Raw genomic sequence first — 20,942 nt, 5'->3', positions numbered from 1 at the left:
GTGGTGTGATGCTCATGGACGTGTCCTCTCTGCTGCTGGACCTACAGAGACATCCAGAGACCGTGAAGGCTGCTACACTGTGACAAGCCATGTCATCGTCCAGAACTCTGACAACAACACCTTCACCTGTCGGGTTCAACAGTTGGAGATCAAACACATGAAGGAGAGACGGGTTCATGTTCCAGGTGAGGGTCTGTTTTGGATATTTGAAAAAAGGCACTATCTGTAAAAAAATGTCCTGTTTAAAAGTCATTTCATGTGTATTAAGCATTAGGTATTGTAATAATTCTACATCCTGTGTTTCAGATCAAATGTTTCCTAAGACGTGTCATTCCTGCTGGCTGACAGTTGTAGTAGCAGTTCTTGTTACAGTTCTTGCTGGAGCTGGAGGTCTCTACCTGTTGATAAAAAAAAGGGATATTGACTATCAGAAAGGTAAGTCACACTTCCTGGTGTGGTGGTGTTATCTGGTGGAGTTACTTCCTGGTGTGGTGGTGTTATCTGGTGGAGTTACTTCCTGGTGTGGTGGTGTTATCTGGTGGAGTTACTTCCTGGTGTTATCTGGTGGAGTTACTTCCTGGTGTGGTGGTGTTACTTCCTGGTGTGGTGGAGTTACTTCCTGGTGTGGTGGTGTTATCTGGTGGTGTTACTTCCTGGTGTGGTGGTGTTACTTCCTGGTGTGGTGGTGTTACTTCCTGGTGTGGTGGTGTTATCTGGTGGAGTTACTTCCTGGTGTGGTGGTGTTACTTCCTGGTGTGGTGGTGTTACTTCCTGGTGTGGTGGTGTTACTTCCTGGTGTGGTGGTGTTACTTCCTGGTGTGGTGGTGTTATCTGGTGGAGCTATAATATATTAAACAACCTAAAGAGAGAGGAAAGTCATGTCTGTCTACATCAGTGGTCACCAACCGGTCGATCGTGATTGACTGGTCCATCTCCAAGCCATTCCTAGTTTATCACTAAACATTTCTGTAAAACATCCAACGATAAAGCCTCGCGTTCCTATTTTTTTTGTTTGTTTTTGTGCTGTTTGCAGTAGGTACATTTGATTCAGCAGCCCTGGTACCAGGAAGGCAAAGTGTTCCTATTTAGAACCATTTCATACAGTTGAAGTCGGAAGTTTAGGTTGGAGTCATTAAAACTACTTTTTCAACCACTCCACAAATTTCTTGTTAACAAAGTATAGTTTTGGTAAGTCGGTTAGGACATCTACTTTGTGCATGACACAAGTAATCTTTCCAACAATTGTTTACAGACAGATTATTTCACTTATAATTCACTATCACAATTCCACTGGGTCAGAAGTTTACATACACTAAGTTGACTGTGCCTTTAACCTGTTGGGGGTAGGGGGCAGTATTTACACGGCCGGATAAAAAAACATACCCGATTTAAATCTGGTTATTACTACTGCCCAGAAACTAGAATATGCATATAATTATTGGCTTTGGATAGAAAACACCCTAAAGTTTCTAAAACTGTTTGAATGGTGTCTGTGAGTATAACAGAACTCATATGGCAGGCAAAAACCTGAGAAGATTCCTTACAGGAAGTGCCCTCTCTGACCATTCCTTGAGCTTCTTGACTCTGTTTATTGAAGACTGAGGATCTTTGCTGTAATGTGACACTTCCTACGGCTCCCATAGGCTCTCAGAAAGCGGGAAAAAGCTGAATGATGTAATTCCAGCCCCAGGCTGAAACACATTAGCACTTTTGGCAAGTGCTCTATCAGAGGACAATGGGATGAGGCGCGTGCACGAGTCGACCCCATGTTTTTATTTTCTATCGTCTTTGAACCTAAACACAGATTCCCGGTCGGAATATTATCGCTTTTTTTACGAGTAAAATGGCATAAAAATTGATTTTAAACAGCGGTTGACATGCTTCGAAGTACGGTAATGGAATATTTAGATTTTTTTTGTCACGAAATGCGTCGTGCGCGTCACCCATATTTACCATTCGGATAGTGTCTTGAACGCACGAACAAAACAGAGGATATTTGAACATAACTATGGATTATTTTGAACCAAACCAACATTTGTTATTGAAGTAGACGTCCTGGGAGTGCATTCTGATGAAGACAGCAAAGGTAATAACATTTTTCTTATAGTAAATCTGATTTTGGTGAGTGCTAAACTTGGTGGGTGTCTAAATAGCTAGCCCTGTGATGCCGGGCTATCTACTGAGAATATTGCAAAATGTGCTTTCACCGAAAAGCTATTTTAAAATCGGACATAGCGAGTGCATAGAGGAGTTCTGTATCTATAATTCTTAAAATAATTCTGTTTTTTGTGAACGTTTATCGTGAGTAATTTAGTAAATTCACCGGAAGTTTGCGGGGGGTATGCTAGTTCTGAACGTCACATGCTAATGTAAAAAGCTGGTTTTTGATATGAATATGAACTTGATTGAACAAAACATGCATGTATTGTATAACATAATGTCCTAGGGTTGTCATCTGATGAAGATCATCAAAGGTTAGTGCTGCATTTAGCTGTGGTTTGGGTTTATGTGACATTATATGCTAGCTTGAAAAATGGGTGTCTGATTATTTCTGTCTGGGTACTCTGCTGACATAATCTAATGTTTTGCTTTCGTTGTAAAGCCTTTTTGAAATCGGACAGTGTGGTTAGATTAACGAGTCTTGTCTTTTAAAATGGTGTAAAATAGTCATATGTTTGAGAAATTGAAGTAAAAGCATTTCTAAGGTATTTGAATAACGCGCCACGGGATTCAACTGGCTGTTGAGTAGGTGGGACGATTTTGTCCCGCCGACCCTAGAGGTTAAACAGCTTGGAAAATTCCAGAAAATGTCATGGCTTTCGAAGCTTCTGATAGGCTAATTGACATCATTTGAGTCAATTGGAGGTGTACCTGTGGATGTATTTCAAGTCCTACCTTCAAACTCAGTGCCTCTTTGCTTGACATCATAGGAAAAATCTAAAGAAATCAGCCAAGACCTCAGGAAAAAAAATGGTAGACCTCCACAAGTCTGGTTCATCCTTGGGAGCAATTTCCAAACGCCTGAAGGTACCACGTTCATCTGTACAAACAATAGTACGCAAGTATAAACACCATGGGACCACGCAGCCGTCATACCGCTCAGGAAGGAGACGCGTTCTGTCTCCTAGAGATGAACGTACTTTGGTGCGAAAAGAGCAAATCAATCCCAGAACAACAGCAAACAACCTTGTGAAGATGCTGGAGGAAACAGGTACAAAAGTATCTATATCCACAGTAAAACAAGTCCTACAACGACATAACCTGAAAGGCCACTCAGCAAGGAAGAAGCCACTGCTCCAAAACTGCCATAAAAAAGCCAGACTATGGTTTGTAACTGCACATGGGGACAAAGATCGTACTTTTTGGAGAAATGTCATCTGGTCTGATGAAACAAAAATAGAACTGTTTGGCCTTAATGTCCATCGTTATGTTTGGAGGAAAAAGGGGGAGGCTTGCAAGCCGAAGAATAAATGGCATCATGAGGAAGGAAAATGATGTGGATATTATGAAGCAACATCTCAAGACATCAGTCAGGAACTTAAGCTTGGTCGCAAATGGGTCTTCCAAATGGACAATGACCCCAAGCATACTTCCAAAGTTATGGCAAAATGGCTGAAGGACAACAAAATCAAGATATTGGAGTGGCCATCATAAAGCCCTGACCTCAATCCTATAGAAAAAATGTACAGTATGTAACTAATACTCATCATGCTATGGACATGACACTGAACTCACCCTTGATTTCATGAGATCTGTATCCTAAGGGGGTTTGGGTGGTCAGCAGGTGTGTTGACTCACCAACAATGAGTTGAATGATGGTTTTCTGGTGGTCCAGCAGTGGAATGTAACAGGTGTAGTTTCCAGCATCAGAGAGTTTCACTCTGGTCAACTTTAAACTAGCGTTGCCGTTCTCTAGTTCTTCTTTAAACAGTGACGTTCTTCCCCTGAAGACTGGATTCTGGAGCACAAGATCGTCCTTCTCATCTCTGTAAAGATGGACCTCTTTTGGTTTTAGGTCTGGTCTCTGCCACTCTACTGACTGATACACAGCACTGACAGTGCTGCTCAGGGTGCAGGGCAGGATGGCATCATCACCAACTAAGGCCACAATGTGCTGAACTGTACCTGAAAGAAACAGATTACAGATTGATATACTTTGAGACAAAGCCAGATATACTCAGCAAAGAAAGAAACGTCCCTTTTTCAGGACCCTGTCGTCGTCCTACAAATGTGAACTTTACTCTCATAGACAATTCAATAAATCATCTCACTAAATAGTAGGGATCAGTTAGAATAATCGGTTTATTGATTAGTTGATCGGGGGTGTTTGAATCAATCACAGATATGAAAAAGGCTGCATTTCCACAGACAGCTGATCTCTCTTTAGTGAGAGCTTCCACATTATGCTAGGCTTCCTCAGGAGACACGGTTAAAAGATCCAATGTAGCCGTTTTTATCTCAATATCAAATCATTTCTGGGTAACGATTAAGTACCTTATTGTGATTGTTTTCAATTAAAATGGTCAAAAAGAAACAAAAATAGAATCTTAGCAAAGAGACTTTTCTCAAGCAATAATTTATCTGGGACAGTCTGGGACTGGTCTGGGGCTGGTCTGGGACTGGTCTGGGACTGGTCTGGGACTGGGACTGGTCTGGGTCTGGTCTGGTCTGGGACTGGTCTGGGACTGGACTGGGACTGGTCTCGGACTGGTCTGGGTCTGGTCTGGTCTGGGTCTGGTCTGGGACTGGTCTGGGACTGGTCTGGGACTGGTGTGGGACTGGTGTGGGACTGGGACTGGTCTGGGACTGGACTGGTCTGGGACTGGTGTGGGACTGGGACTGGTCTGGGACTGGACTGGTCTGGGACTGGACTGGGACTGGTCTGGGACTGGTCTGGGTCTGGACTGGGTCTGGACTGGGTCTGGACTGGGTCTGGACTGGGACTGGGACTGGACTGGGACTGGTGTGGGACTGGACTGGTCTGGGACTGGACTGGTCTGGGACTGGACTGGGTCTGGTCTGGGTCTGGTCTGGGTCTGGTCTGGGACTGGTCTGGGACTGGTCTGGGACTGGTCTGGGACTGGTCTGAGTGGGAGGGGAAACTGAAAAGTAGCTGTTATTGGTTTGGAACTCTTTCTTATTGGTCTATTAACTAATTTACCTCATGGTGATGTCACCATGGAAAGACAAAACATCCCACCAAAACAGGCTGAAATTTCACCTGGTCTTTTCAAACAGCTCCAACACTAAAATGGCATAATCATAATTTTCACAATTCCACGGCATTATGCCAACCTCAGTGTGGAAATATAAAACACAGGGGGCAAATCAGATTTTTGACTGCACTGGGCCTTTAATAGTTCTCCTGAACAGTTACCTGCAGACATTTCTTTAAATCAGCAATCAGCTGTTGAAACAATAACAAAGGCTCCTCCCTGCCCCAGTTTTGGTAAAAGCTGAGGGAGGAGCCTGAAGATATGGAACCACTCTCTAATTCATAGACAGAGAGCTATGTAGGTACTTTAGAAAACACCACCATCTGGTGGATGGAAAGAGTTATATATATATATATATATATAATACTTAGCTTGATACTTCAGACAAAGAACAATTATGGATACCTTATAAAAATTACCTCGATGAATTATGAAGCCTTTGTGCTTCTTTCAATACATAAATGCTTAAAACATTGTTTTAAAAAGTGATGTTAACAACCAAATAAGTTGTATTCGGCAATTATCCAAAAATGACAAAATCGCCATTACTTCCCCAATAGACTGAACGGGTGTAATGAACGCGTGTAAAATGCCCATAACAACTGTTCAAATCGCCTGTAAACTGTAAATGGTTTCCGCCCTACAGCTTTGGTGAACTGCATTTCCGCTTTCTCGTCGCTTTCCGGAGCTGCTGTATTCTGTTGTCATGTGACCGATTGGCTGAACCTTGGATACAGACAGTACTGCTCACCAGCCTTGGATACAGACAGTACTGCTCACCAGTCTTGGATACAGACAGTACTGCTCACCAGTCTTGGATACAGACAGTACTGCTCACCAGTCTTGGATACAGACAGTACTGCTCACCAGTCTTGGATACAGACTGTACTGCTCACCAGTCTTGGATACAGACTGTACTGCTCACCAGTCTTGGATACAGACTGTACTGCTCACCAGTCTTGGATACAGACAGTACTGCTCACCAGTCTTGGATACAGACAGTACTGCTCACCAGTCTTGGATACAGACAGTACTGCTCACCAGTCTTGGATACAGACAGTACTGCTCACCAGTCTTGGATACAGACAGTACTGCTCACCAGTCTTGGATACAGACAGTACTGCTCACCAGTCTTGGATACAGACAGTACTGCTCACCAGTCTTGGATACAGACAGTACTGCTCACCAGCTAACAGCCATGACACACAGTCATCAGTCGTTCTCTTACAGCCAGTAGTGGTCCAAAATAAGTGCCTATTTTGGATTCAAAACGATGAATTTCGCCATCAGGTGACTAGTTTGCATCCCTGGTACAAAACAAGATTGTCTGGGTGGATATAATTTGTGTAATGTTCCAACAGGAATCTGTTCACTAAAACTTGGTGAAGTACAAGGTTACCAACAAACAACTAATGCAAAGTAACACGATCAATTCAACTAGTTGCCGAATAGGCATCAACTCACCACGTAGCTTATTCTTAATGTTTGTCCCTAGGCTACCAGAGTGAGGACAGACATTTTCCGGAATAAACGTGGTGAGTGAAAAACGTAATTAAATGTCCCACTCCCTACCTGGTATATTATTCTGCCGCTATACAACGTTGTTTGCGTTGTTTGTTTATACCCACCCAGATTGTGTTCACGACAAGAAGCATCTTAAGGCTCAGTGTATCGTTACAACCATAGGATCCTATCTGATGATTTGGGGAAACCGGTCCCTAACCCTGTTCCATTCTACAGATCCTGTGTATAAGAAAGTAACGTTACAACTGCAAAACCCACATTATCACTAGTTATCAAACGTACTTACCGCCTGTGTCACTTGATGTTGATGAAATACTAATGATGTCCATTAAAAGTGTCCACAACCCGCAGACTGAATAAGTCTTCATATTGTCCCGTTAAAGACAGAAGTTATGTAGAACTATAGGATCATGTCAATCTATCAGCGACAGGAGACAATGCCGTTGCATTCCTTCCATTAGTAGACACTGTGACGTAGGCTACCAACCCACCGCTCTCCTCTCTTCATTGGCCCCATGTAGCCCCTCCCACTTTCGACACCGCTCCTTCCACGTAACGCTTCAAACCCAAACCTGCCTTTCGCTCCTTTTAACCCTTCGTCGCCAACTCGTGAACTCTGATTTGAATTACGACTCTTTCCCTTTGTTTTCCTGCCTTGATTTACCTTTTGCATCTTGAACTATAATAAACTCTGAGACTTGTACAATCCGCCTCCTGTGTCAGAAACTGGGTCTTAGCCTGAGCCTTGATATCAGGTGATTGAATATAACAGGTGTGTTTAGAACATAGAAATTAACTCAGCACATGAATTGAACATAGAAATTAGTTTTAAGAAAATCAAAAACATTTAAAAAATCCCCTTAGCATTACAGAATACAGTAACATTTACATAATAACATTGCTTCAACGTTGGGGTTAAGTTATGATCGGGGGCACATAAGTTACTGAAAGTTTGTTAGGGTGGCAAAATTCTGGTAACTTTCCTGTAAAATTCCCAGGTTTTCCAGAAATCCTGGTTGAAAGATTCCCAGAATCAGAAGGACAGGAAAAAGTCATAAATCTGGAACGCTCCAACCTGAATTTGATGTTACAACCCTAGTTACAGTGAAGTGTTTTATTACTGCAGTTTGACATGAAGGTTGGGGGAGTATCAGGAGTTGACGTTATGGGAATGTTGACATTAGGGTTACAGTATAACGTTACACAAAACATTGAGGTTGCAGGTATTTATACAAAACTACTTCATATTATTCTACTGATGTATTTTAACCACCACACACACAGTATTTTCTGTATTTCAATGAGACTACTCAGCCTTCCATCTCTACTCTACCTGTGTGTGTGTGTGTGTGTGTGTGTGTGTGTGTGTGTGTGTGTGTGTGTGTGTGTGTGTGTGTGTGTGTGTGTGTGTGTGTGTGTGATGTGTGTGAAGAAGGGAGGTGAGGACTAAAAGTCCAGAAACAGAAGCAGACTTTCTTCCATCTACTGAAGCAGCCCCAGACAGACAGACAGACAGACAGACAGAGCCCTAACCCCAGACATACAGACAGACAGACAGACAGACAGACAGACAGACAGACAGACAGACAGACAGACAGACAGACAGACAGACAGACAGACAGACAGAGCCCTAACCCCAGACAGACAGACAGACAGACAGACAGAGCCCTAACCCCAACCCCAGACAGACAGAGAGACAGACAGAGCCCTAACCCCAACCCCAGACAGACAGAGAGACAGACAGAGCCCTAACCCCAACCCCAGACAGACAGAGAGACAGACAGAGCCCTAACCCCAACCCCAGACAGACAGACAGACAGACAGAGCCCTAACCCCAGACAGACAGACAGAGAGAGACAGAGACAGAGACAGAGACAGAGACAGAGACAGAGACAGACAGACAGACAGACAGACAGACAGACAGACCCCAGCGGCTGCAGTTAGTACTATTGGTAGGCCAGTGGCTGCAGTTAGTACAGCAGTTAGTCTATTGGTAGGCCAGTGGCTGTAGTTAGTACAGCAGTTAGTACTATTGGTAGGCCAGTGGCTGTAGTTAGTACTATTGGTAGGCCAGTGGCTATAGTTAGTACAGCAGTTAGTTCTATTGGTAGGCCAGTGGCTGTAGTTAGTACAGCAGTTAGTACTATTGGTAGGCCAGTGGCTGCAGTTAGTACTATTGGTAGGCCAGTGGCTGCAGTTAGTACTATTGGTAGGCCAGTGGCTGCAGTTAGTACTTTTGGTAGGCCAGTGGCTGCAGTTAGTACTATTGGTAGGCCAGTGGCTGCAGTTAGTACTATTGGTAGGCCAGTGGCTGTAGTTAGTACTATTGGTAGGCCAGTGGCTGCAGTTAGTACTATTGGTAGGCCAGTGGCTGCAGTTAGTACTTTTGGTAGGCCAGTGGCTGTAGTTAGTACAGCAGTTAGTACAGCAGTTAGTAGAGTTGAGATGTTTTGTCAATGGCCAACCCACACTACCCCATAATGTGAAAGTGGATGTTTTTAGAAATATTTACAAATTATTAAAAAATGAAACGCAGAAGTGAGTCAATAAGTATTCAACCCTTTTGTTATGGTAAGGAGCCTAAATAAGTTCAGGAGTAAAAATGTGCTGAACAAGTCACATAATAAGTTGCCTGGACTCACTCTGTGTTCACCCTGAATGACCACCTCATCTCTGTACCCCACACATACAATTATCTGTAAGGTCCCTCAGTCCAGCAGTGAATTTCAAACACAGATTCAACTACAAAGACCAGGGAGGTTTTCCAATGCCTCGCAAAGAAGGGCACCTATTGGTAGCTGGGTCAAATATCAAAAGCAGCCATTGAATGTCCCTTTGAGCATGGTGAAGTTATTAATTACACTTTGGATAGTGTATCAATGCACCCAGTCACTACAAAGATACAGGCGTCCTTCCTAACTCAGTTGCCAGAGAGGAAGGAAACCGCTCAGGGATTTCACCATGATGCCATTTTATGACTTTAAAACTGTTACAGAGTTTAATGATAGGAGACAACTGAGGATGGATCAACAACATTGTAGTTACGCCACAATACTAACCTAATTGACAGAGAGAAAAGAAGGAAGACTGTACAAAATACAAATATTCCAAAACATGCATCCTGTTTGCAACAAGATACTAAAGTAATACTGCAAAAAATGTGGCAAAGCGATTCACTGTTTGTCCTGAATACAAAGTGTTGTGTTTGTGGCAAATCCAATACAACCTATTACTGAGTAACACTCTCCATATTTTCAATCATAGTGGTGGCTGCATCATGTTATGGGTATGCTTGTAATCGTTAAGGACTGGGGAGTTTTTCAGGATAAAAAAAGAAATGGAATGGAGCTAAGCACAGGCAAAATCCTGGAGGAAAACCTGGTTCACTCTGCTTTACACCAGACACTGGAAGATGAATTCACATTTCAGCAGGACAATAACCTACAACGTCAACAGTGAAGAGGCGACTCTGGGATGCTGAGTTCCTCTGTCCAGTGTCTGTGTTCTTTTGCCCATCTTAATCTTTAATTTTTATTGGCCAGTCTGAGATATGGCTTTTTCTTTGCAACTCTGCCTAGAAGGCCAGCATCGCGGAGTCTCCTCTTCACTGTTGACGTTAAGACTGGTGTTTTGCGGGTACTATTTAACGAAGCTGCCAGTTGAGGACTTGTGAGGCGTCTGTTTCTCAAACTAGACACTCTAATGTACTTGTCCTCTTGATCAGTTGTGCCCCGGGGCCTCCCACTCCTCTTTCTATTCTGGTTAGAGCCAGTTTGCTCTGTTCTGTGAAGGGAGTAGTACACAGCAATGTACGAGATCTTCAGTTTCTTGGCAATTTCTCACATGGAATAGCCTTCATTTCTCAGAACAAGAATAGACTGACGAGTTTCAGAAGAAAGTTCTTTGTTTCTGGCCATTTTGAGCCTGTGATCGAACCCACAAATGCTGATACTCCAGATACTCAACTAGTCTAAAAGAAGGCCAGTTTTATTGCTTCTTTAATCAGGACAACAGTTTTTAGCTGTGCTAACATAATAGCAAAAGGGTTTTCTAATGATAAATTAGCCTTTTAAAATGATAAACTTGGATTAGCTAACACAACGTGCCATTGGAACACAGGAGTGATGGTTGCTGATAATGGGCCTCTGTACGCCCATGTAGATATTCCATTAAAATTCAGCCGTTTCCAGCTACAATAGTCATTTACAACATTAACAATGTCTATACTGTATCTCTGATCAATTTAATGTTATTTTAATGGACAAAAAATGGGTCTCCTCTTTCCTGTCTCCTCTCCTCTCTTCCTGTCTTCTCTTCACTGTCCAACCTCTCCTCTCCTCTCTTTTCTGTCTCCTCTTCACTGTTCTATCTCAATAAATACGTAAACCCACAAAAATATACTTCTAAACATATATATTTTTTAATATATTTTAAAAAACAAAGCTTTCTCAGAGGAAGTTGTGACATCACACCACCCTATGTACAGTATCTATTAGTATCACCATAGTGCCCCCGGTAGCCATGGTAGTGCCCCCGGTTGCCATAGCGCCCTGCGGCCCCAACAGCCACGCCTGTGTCCCTGGAGAACGAGGTTCTGTTGCTATGGGCAATCCTACTCGGCGCTACGACAACCAGGTCTGACGTCATCACCTAATTTTCATAATTGGCCGTGTGCATGTAATTGTGATGGACACTGTAGGAGAGAGGAATGACGTCGTGGGAGAGACAAAAAGTGAGTAAAAAACACCCTAAATATGTTTAGAACTGCAAATTAACTTTCTTCTGTCGATTCTTGTTTTTTTTTAATGTCACAATTCCAACCCTCCTCCTTTATCCGGGCTTGGGACCAGCAAAAGTGACCCAAAAGAGACACTCTGGCGGACTTACTAATTTTTTTATTTTATTTTATTATTTTTTTTGTTTATTAGTTTAGTTTTCTTAATTTAGTTTGGTTTTTAACCTTATGGTCCACTTAGGAGCCCACAACAAGTCACAGTAAAACATGAACATTTTTAACCATAACATTTTTTTATTGTTTTTGTATAAAATCTACATTAACAATCTAAATGGACCAACAAGAGACAATAGAAAAAACTGTCAATGTGATAAAATGATGGTAACTAGTCTGGCCCTAATTCAGGTTAATAGTTTGTTGTTTTAATGTAAACCAGGGCGGGATTCATTTGCAGTCTGGACGCGGAGGGGTGAACATCTCCTGCTCTGACTGGACCCGGGAGGGACTGGGCCGCCTGGGACTGCTTTGGGACGGGGTGAACATCTCCTGTTCTGACTGGACCCGGGAGGGACTGGGCCGCCTGGGACTGCTTTGGGACGGGGTGAACATCTCCTGCTCTGACTGGACCCGGGAGGGACTGGGCCGCCTGGGACTGCTTTGGGACGGGGTGAACATCTCCTGCTCTGACTGGACCCGGGAGGGACTGGGCCGCCCGGGACTGCTTTGGGACGGGGTGAACATCTCCTGCTCTGACTGGACCCGGGAGGGACTGGGCCGCCTGGGACTGCTTTGGGACGGGGCTGTTACGGCTGTAAGGGAACGACTGATGCGCGTTTGGATCAGTACTTGTTATGGCTGTAAGGAACGACTGATGCGCGTTTGGATCAGTACTTGTTATGGCTGTAAGGTGGCACCGTGACGCCATCTGGTGGTCAATGTTAATTACTGCAACTCCAGTGTTTTACCGGTGTGCTTGAAATATCCGGATGTATTGCAATATACTGAACAAGACATCAATGCCTTTGTCTCGTCATTTAACATTCAAACAACAAGTTACCTGCTATATTTGGGCAACAGGATTAACACAGAGAGAACTTGGTAAAATACAATGTATGCTTCTGTATTAGAGAAGGCTGGTATATACAATATCATCGGTAACAATTATGTACAAGTCACCTAGTTATATGTAGGTAGGTAGGTAGGTAGGTAGGTAGGTAGATATATATATATATATATATATATATATATATATATATTATATTTGATACTTAGCTTGATACTTCAGACAAAGAAAAATTATGGATACCTTATAAAAATTACCTCGATGAATTATGAAGCCTTTGTGCTTCTTTCAATACATAAATGCTTAAAACATTGTTTTAAAAAGTGATGTTAACAACCAAATAAGTTGTATTCGGCAATTATCCAAAAACAACGACAAAATCGCCATTCCTTCCCCAATAGGCTGAACGGGTGTAATGAATGCGTGTAAAATGCCCATAACAACTGTTCAAATCGCGTGTAAACTGTAAATGGTTTCCGCCCTACAGCTTTGGTGAACTGTATTTCAGCTCTACAGATTTGGTGAACTGCATTTCCGCTTTCTCATCGCTTTCCGGAGCTGCTGTATTCTGTTGTCATGTGACCGATTGGCTGAACCTTGGATACAGACAGTACTGCTCACCAGTCTTGGATACAGACTGTACTGCTCACCAGCCTTGGATACAGACAGTACTGCTCACCAGCCTTGGATACAGACAGTACTGCTCACCAGTCTTGGATACAGACAGTACTGCTCACCAGTCTTGGATACAGACAGTACTGCTCACCAGTCTTGGATACAGACAGTACTGCTCACCAGCTAACAGCCATGACACACAGTCATCAGTCGTTCTCTTACAGCCAGTAGTGGTCCAAAATAGGTCACCTATTTTGGATATAAAACGGTGAATTTCGCCATCAGGTGACTAGTTTGCATCCCTGGTACAAAACAAGATTGTCTGGGTGGATATAATTTGTGTAATGTTCCTACAGGAATCTGTTCACTAAAACTTGGTGAAGTACAAGGTTACCAACAAACAACTAATGCAAAGTAACACGATCAATTCAACTAGTTGCCGAATAGGCATCAACTCACCACGTAGCTTATTCTTAATGTTTGTCCCTAGGGTAGCCTAGGGACAAACATTAAGAATAAGGGGGGAGTGAGGACAGACATTTTACGGAATAAACGTGGTGAGTGAAAAACGTAATTAAATGTCCCACTCCCTACCTGGTATATTATTCTGCCGCTATACAACGTTGTTTGCGTTGTTTGTTTATACCCACCCAGATTGTGTACACGACAAGAAGCATCTTAAGGCTCAGTGTATCGTTACAACCATAGGATCCTATCTGATGATTTGGGGAAACCGGTCCCTAACCCTGTTCCATTCTACAGATCCTGTGTATAAGAAAGTAACGTTACAACTGCAAAACCCACATTATCACTAGTTATCAAACGTACTTACCGTCTGTGTCACTTGATGTTAATGATATACTAATGATGTACATTAAAAGTGTCCACAACCCGCAGACTGAATAAGTCTTCATATTGTCTGGTTAAAGATAGAAGTTATGTAGAACTATAGGATCATGTCAATCTATCTGCGACAGGAGACAGTGACCTGAAACGCTGAGCTGCCTGCTGGAAACACACTCTCGTCCAGCGGCCACTCCCCCCTCAAGTAACCACCCCCTTGCTGAAAACTGGACATGTCTGATCACCGCCCAGCGGTCAGTACTGACTGGGAAGCGATGTTTCACTGGGTGTTTGTGTACACGAAGGGAGCCAATAACTAGTGCTCTCTCAACACACACACACACACACACACACACACACACACACACACACACACACCCCCACCAGCCTGTCAAGTCAGATTGTATTGGTCATATACACATGGTCAGCCTGTCAGGGTGGGTATAATTTGTGGAACGGTCCAATAGGAATCTGTTCCAAAAACGTTGTAAATAACAAGGTTACCAACAAATAACGCAAACAAAGTTGTATAGCGGCGGAATAAGATACCGGGCAGGAAGTGACCTATGTAATTCCGTTTTTTTACTCACCACGTTTATTCCGAAACAGTTCCCTCTCAACTTTTCTCATCGGATCTACACGAATCATGTAGGTCACCTATTTTGGATTCAAAACGGTGAATTTCGCCATCAGGTGACTAGTTTGCATCCCTGGTACAAAACAAGATTGTCTGGGTGGATATAATTTGTGTAATGTTCCAACAGGAATCTGTTCACTAAAACTTGGTGAAGTACAAGGTTACCAACAAACAACTAATGCAAAGTAACACGATCAATTCAACTAGTTGCCGAATAGGCATCAACTCACCACGTAGCTTATTCTTAATGTTTGTCCCTAGGCTACCAGAGTGAGGACAGACATTTTCCTGAATAAACGTGGTGAGTGAAAAACGTAATTAAATGTCCCACTCCCTACCTGGTATATTATTCTGCCGCTATACAACGTTGTTTGCGTTGTTTGTTTATACCCACCCAGATTGTGTACACGACAAGAAGCATCTTAAGGCTCAGTGTATCGTTACAACCATAGGATCCTATCTGATGATTTGGGGAAACCGGTCCCTAACCCTGTTCCATTCTACAGATCCTGTGTATAAGAAAGTAACGTTACAACTGCAAAACCCACATTATCACTAGTTATCAAACGTACTTACCGTCTGTGTCACTTGATGTTGATGAAATACTAATGATGTACATTAAAAGTATCCACAACCCGCAGACTGAATAAGTCTTCATATTGTCCCGTTAAAGACAGAAGTTATGTAGAACTATAGGATCATGTCAATCTATCTGCGACAGGAGACAGTGACCTGAAACGCTGAGCTGCTGCTACACTGCCTCTGTCTATAGCAGACAGCCCCTTTTATCGACTTTTGTCAAACACAAACTACACCATTAGCCAATAGTTCCTTCTACTTCCACAATCTGTCAAGTGTGCAGCCGCTGAAGAAAGTCCCAGCTCCTCCCTTCCCAAGGATAATATCGATATTGACTGACCGACTGAGTGACCACAGTAACCACTAGATATGACTAATCACAGCCCAGCGGACTGACTGGGAACACAAAGTGAGCAAATAACTGTAGTGCTCTCTCAACACACACCACGCACGCACGCACGCACGCACGCACGCACGCACACACACCACACACACACACACACACACACACACACACACACACACCTCACCACTCAGCAACAGCCTGTAATGGCTTATATTTTGTGTCTACAACTCAGTGCAACGATTTCGATGTGAAGGTAGACATGTTTAAGTTAGGGGTTTTTATTTTTTAGAAACATCGGTTTAAGGGAATACTTAAGATCCCCAAATCGTGATATTTCAACTGAACATGTTGGTTGTACCTCCAGCCAATAACAATCTCTCATTTGAGACATATTGCAGACTCATTGAAAAATGTGGTGTTCATCTCCTGTAGAACCAACAGGAGAACATCTCTATCCATCATTTACTGTAGAACCAACAGGAGAACATCTCTATCCATCATTTACTGTAGAACCAACAGGAGAACATCTCTATCCATCATTTACTGTAGAACCAACAGGAGAACATCTCTATCCATCATTTACTGTAGAACCAACAGGAGAACATCTCTATCCATCATTTACTGTAGAACCAACAGGAGAACATCTCTATCCATCATTTACTGTAGAACCAACAGGAGAACATCTCTATCCATCATTTACTGTAGAACCAACAGGAGAACATCTCTATCCATCATTTACTGTAGAACCAACAGGAGAACATCTCTATCCATCATTTACTGTAGAACCAACAGGAGAACATCTCTATCCATCATTTACTGTAGAACCAACAGGAGAACATCTCTATCCATCATTTACTGTAGAACCAACAGGAGAACATCTCTATCCATCATTTACTGTAGAACCAACAGGAGAACATCTCTATCCATCATTTACTGTAGAACCAACAGGAGAACATCTCTATCCATCATTTACTGTAGAACCAACAGGAGAACATCTCTATCCATCATTTACTGTAGAACCAACAGGAGAACATCTCTATCCATCATTTACTGTAGAACCAACAGGAGAACATCTCTATCCATCATTTACTGTAGAACCAACAGGAGAACATCTCTATCCATCATTTACTGTAGAACCAACAGGAGAACATCTCTATCCATCATTTACTGTAGAACCAACAGGAGAACATCTCTATCCATCATTTACTGTAGAACCAACAGGAGAACATCTCTATCCATCATTTACTGTAGAACCAACAGGAGAACATCTCTATCCATCATTTACTGTAGAACCAACAGGAGAACATCTCTATCCATCATTTACTGTAGAACCAACAGGAGAACATCTCTATCCATCATTTACTGTAGAACCAACAGGAGAACATCTCTATCCATCATTTACTGTAGAACCAACAGGAGAACATCTCTATCCATCATTTACTGTAGAACCAACAGGAGAACATCTCTATCCATCATTTACTGTAGAACCAACAGGAGAACATCTCTATCCATCATTTACTGTAGAACCAACAGGAGAACATCTCTATCCATCATCTTCACTGAAGAACCAACAGGAGAACATCTCTATCCATCATTTACTGTAGAACCAACAGGAGAACATCTCTATCCATCATTTACTGTAGAACCAACAGGAGAACATCTCTATCCATCATTTACTGTAGAACCAACAGGAGAACATCTCTATCCATCATTTACTTAAGGATGAAGAACAATCTGATCGTCAGTCCTTACCCGTCCTGCTGATAAGGGAGGGTTGGTTGTACAATCTGATACGAAATTACACAAGAATGTTACAAAACCTCCAGGACGCCCTACAGTAACGGCCCCTATTGTAGAGGGCATTGATGCAGTAACGGTCCCTATTGTAGAGGGCATTGATGCCGTAACGGGCCCTATTGTAGAGGGCATTGATGCCGTAACGGTCCCTATTGTAGAGGGCATTGATGCAGTAACGGGCCCTATTGTAGAGGGCATTGATGCCGTAACGGTCCCTATTGTAGAGGGCATTGATGCAGTAACAGCCCCTATTGTAGAGGGCATTGATGCAGTAACGGTCCCTATTGTAGAGGGCATTGATGCAGTAACGGGCCCTATTGTAGAGGGCATTGATGCCGTAACGGTCCCTATTGTAGAGGGCATTGATGCCGTAACGGTCCCTATTGTAGAGGGCATTGATGCAGTAACAGGCCCTATTGTAGAGGGCATTGATGCAGTAACGGTGTCACGCTCTGGCCATAGAGAGGGTTTTATTCTCTATTTTGGTTAGGCCAGGGTGTGACTAGGGTGGGCATTCTATGTTTTGTATTTCTTTGTTTTGGCCTGGTATGGCTCTCAATCAGGGACAGCTGTACATCGCTGTCGCTGATTGGGAGCCATACTTAGGTAGCCTGTTTTCTTCTGGGTTTTGTGGGTGGTTAATTTCGGTTTAGTGTTTGCTCCTTTCAGAGCTGTTGCGTTTTGTTCCACTTTGTTTTGTTGTTGCTGTGTTCAAGATATTATTAAACATCATGAACACATGCCACGCTGTGCTTTGGTCTACTCCTTCTTCCAAAGACGAACGTTACCGAAGCACCCACCACCAACGGACCAAGCAGCATGGGAAAAAGGAGTCATGGACCTGGGAGGAAATCCTGGATGGGGCAGGACCGTGGGCAAGGCCGGGAGAATACCGCCGCCCGCCGGAGGAGATAGAGGCAGCGAAGGCAGAACGGCATTTCTGGGAGGATCGGCTGGCACGGCAAGAGGAGGCTGAGAGGCAGCCCCCCAAAGATTGGTGGAGTCAGGCGATAGTCCTGAGCCAACTCCCCATGCTTATCGGAAGCAGCGTGGTACTGGTCAGGCACCGTGTTATGCGGTGAAGCGCACGGTGTCTCCAGTACGTGCTCATAGCCCGGTGCGCTATATACCAGCCCCCCGCAAGTGGCATGCGAGAGTGGGCATCGAGCCAGGGCGGATTGTGCCAGCTCAGCGCGTCTGGTCTCCAGTGCGCCGTTTCGGCCCAGGGTATCCTGCGCAGGCTCTGCGTACTGTGTCTCCGGGGCGCTGGGAGGGCTCAGTTCGTCCTGTGCTGGGCGAAAGTGGGCATTCAGCCTGGAAGAGTGGTGTCAAGCCTACGCACCTGTGTCTCCAGTGCTCCCCCACAGCCCGGTCTATCCTGTGCCTGCTCCCAGAGCCAGGCCTCCTGCATGTCTCCCCAGCCTGGTGAGTCCTGTGCCTGCTCCCAGAGCCAGGGCTCCTGCATGTCTCCCCAGCCTGGTGAGTCCTGTGCCTGCTCCCAGAGCCAGGGCTCCTGCATGTCTCCCCAGACTGGTGAGTCCTGTGCCTGCTACCAGAGCCAGGGCTCCTGCATGTCTCCCCAGACTGGTGAGTCCTGTGCCTGACCCCTGTCCGGAGCTGCCAGAGTCGCCCGCCTGTCCGGAGCTGCCAGAGTCGCCCGCCTGTCCGGAGCTGCCAGAGCTGCCAAATAACTTCACAGATCTTCATTGTAAAGGGTTTAAACACTGTTTCCCATGCTTGTTCAATGAACCATAAACAATTAATGAACGTGCACCTGTGGAACGGTCATTAAGACTCTAACAGCTTAGAGATGGTAGGCAATTAAGGTCACAGTTATGAAAACTTAGGACACTAAAGAGGCCTTTCTACTGACTCTGAAGAACACCAAAAGAAAGTTGCCCAGGGTCCCTGCTCATCTGCATGAACGTGCCTTAGGCATGCTGCAAAGAGGCAGATGTGGCCAGGGCAATAAATTGCCATGTCCGTACTGTGAGACACCTAAGACAGGGCTACAGGGAGACAGGACGGACAACTGATCGTCCTCGCAGTGGCAGACCACGTGTAACAACACCTGCACAGGATTGGTACATCTGAACATCACACCTGCGGGACAGGTACAGGATGGTAACAACAACTGCCCGAGTTACACCAAGAACGCACAATCCCTCCATCAGTGCTCAGACTGTCCGCAATAGGCTGAGAGAGGCTGGACTGAGGGTTTGTAGGCCTGTTGTAAGGCAGGTCCTCACCAGACATAACCGGCAACAACGTCGCCTATGGGCACAAACCCACCATCGCTGGACCAGACAGGACTGGCAAAAAGTGCTCTTCACTGACGAGTCGCAGTTTTGTCTCACAAGGAATGAGCGTTTCACCGAGGCCTGTACTCTGGAGCAGGATTGATTTGGAGGTGGAGGGTTACAGGGAAGACATCTTCCTCCCTCATGTGGTACCCTTCCTGCAGGCTCATCCTGACATGACCCTCCAGCATGACAATACCACCAGCCATACTACCCGTTCTGTGCGTGATTTCCTACAAAACAGGAATGTCAGTGTTCTGCCATGGCCAGCGAAGAGCCCGGATCTCAATCCCATTAAGCACGTCTGGGACCTGTTGGATCGGAGGGTGAGGGCTAGAGCCATTCCCCCCAGAAATGTCCGGGAACTTGCAGGTGCCTTGGTGGAAAAGTGGGGTAACATCTCACAGCAAGAACTGGCGAATCTGGTGCAGTACATGAGGAGGAGATGCACTGCTGTACTTAATGCAGCTGGTGGCCACACCAAATACTGACTGTTACTTTTGATTTTGACCCCCCTCTTTGTTCAGGGACACATTATTCAATTTCTGTTAGTCACATGTCTGTGGAACTTGTTCAGTTTATGTCTCAGTTGTTGAATCTTGTTATGTTCAAACAAATATTTACACACGTTAAGTTTGCTGAAAATAAACGCAGTTGACAGTGAGAGGACGTTTATTTTTTTGCTGAGTTTATATGCAGACGATACAGTCATATATTCATATGCTCCTTCTCTGGTTCAGGCTGTTGAAGAAGGTTTTCAGTCACTGCAGACCTCCCTTTATGGTCTCAAACTGGTCTTGAATGTACAAAAAACCAAATGAATGACCTTTACCAGAGCTCAAACTCTGCCAGAAAAGGTTAGCATTGTCATATCTGGTGGCTTATCCATTGAAAAGTGTCATCCTAAAATTAGTGTACCTAGGTATATGGTTGGATGACAAGTTGTCCTTTAAAGTTCATGTGGATAATCTTGTGAGGAAGCTTAAATCTAAAATATGGGTTTTATTTTCGTAATACGGCTTGCTTATGCTTATGGCTAGAAAGAAGCTTGTTCAGGCCACTGTTCTCTCTGTAATTGATTATGGTGACTTGTTGAATATTCATGTAGCCTCCTCTGTCTTATAGAGACTGGACTCTGTTTATCATGCAGCCTCCTCTGTCTAACAGAGACTGGACTCTGTTTATCATGCAGCCTCCTCCATCTTACAGAGACTGGACTCTGTTTATCATGCAGCCTCCTCCATCTAACAGAGACTGGACTCTGTTTATCATGCAGCCTCCTCTGTC

General features: G+C 44.1%; 1 protein-coding gene across 2 annotated transcripts; it reads right to left on the bottom strand.

Moving 5' to 3' along the window:
• Nucleotides 1-281: 281 nt before the first annotated feature.
• On the bottom strand, nt 282-15,466 carry LOC106598859 (myelin-oligodendrocyte glycoprotein). 2 transcript variants are annotated; one of them, XR_014381501.1, is made up of 3 exons: nt 15,210-15,466; nt 3,799-4,125; nt 282-398 (listed from the first exon to the last, which is right to left on the bottom strand). XR_014381501.1 is itself a non-coding variant. In XM_082965367.1 (3 exons), the coding sequence occupies exons 1-3, from the start codon at nt 7,106-7,108 to the stop codon at nt 367-369; spliced, it is 441 nt and encodes a 146-aa protein (XP_082821493.1). In that variant the 5' UTR covers nt 7,109-7,220; the 3' UTR covers nt 282-366. The 2 variants fall into 2 exon arrangements, 1 of the variants encoding a protein (XP_082821493.1); XM_082965367.1 differs by lacking the exon at nt 15,210-15,466 and adding an exon at nt 7,027-7,220.
• Between the last annotated feature and the right edge of the window lie 5,476 nt (nt 15,467-20,942).

This window comes from Salmo salar, chromosome 18, assembly GCF_965601325.2.
Source record: "Salmo salar chromosome 18, fSalSal1, whole genome shotgun sequence".
Lineage (NCBI taxonomy): Eukaryota > Metazoa > Chordata > Actinopteri > Salmoniformes > Salmonidae > Salmo > Salmo salar.
The sequence above is the reverse complement of the archived record's forward strand: the minus strand, read 5'-3'. Positions and strand labels throughout refer to the sequence as shown.

Coding starts and splice junctions, on each gene's coding strand:
- LOC106598859 (XM_082965367.1), bottom strand. CDS start 7,108: ATGAAGACTTATTCAGTCTGCGGGTTGTGGACACTTTTAATGGACATC. Junction 4,126..7,026: donor AACATCAAGTGACACAGGCG/GTAAGTACGTTT, acceptor TGTTTCTTTCAG/GTACAGTTCAGCACATTGTG. Junction 399..3,798: donor CATCATTCAACTCATTGTTG/GTGAGTCAACAC, acceptor TTTTATCAACAG/GTAGAGACCTCCAGCTCCAG.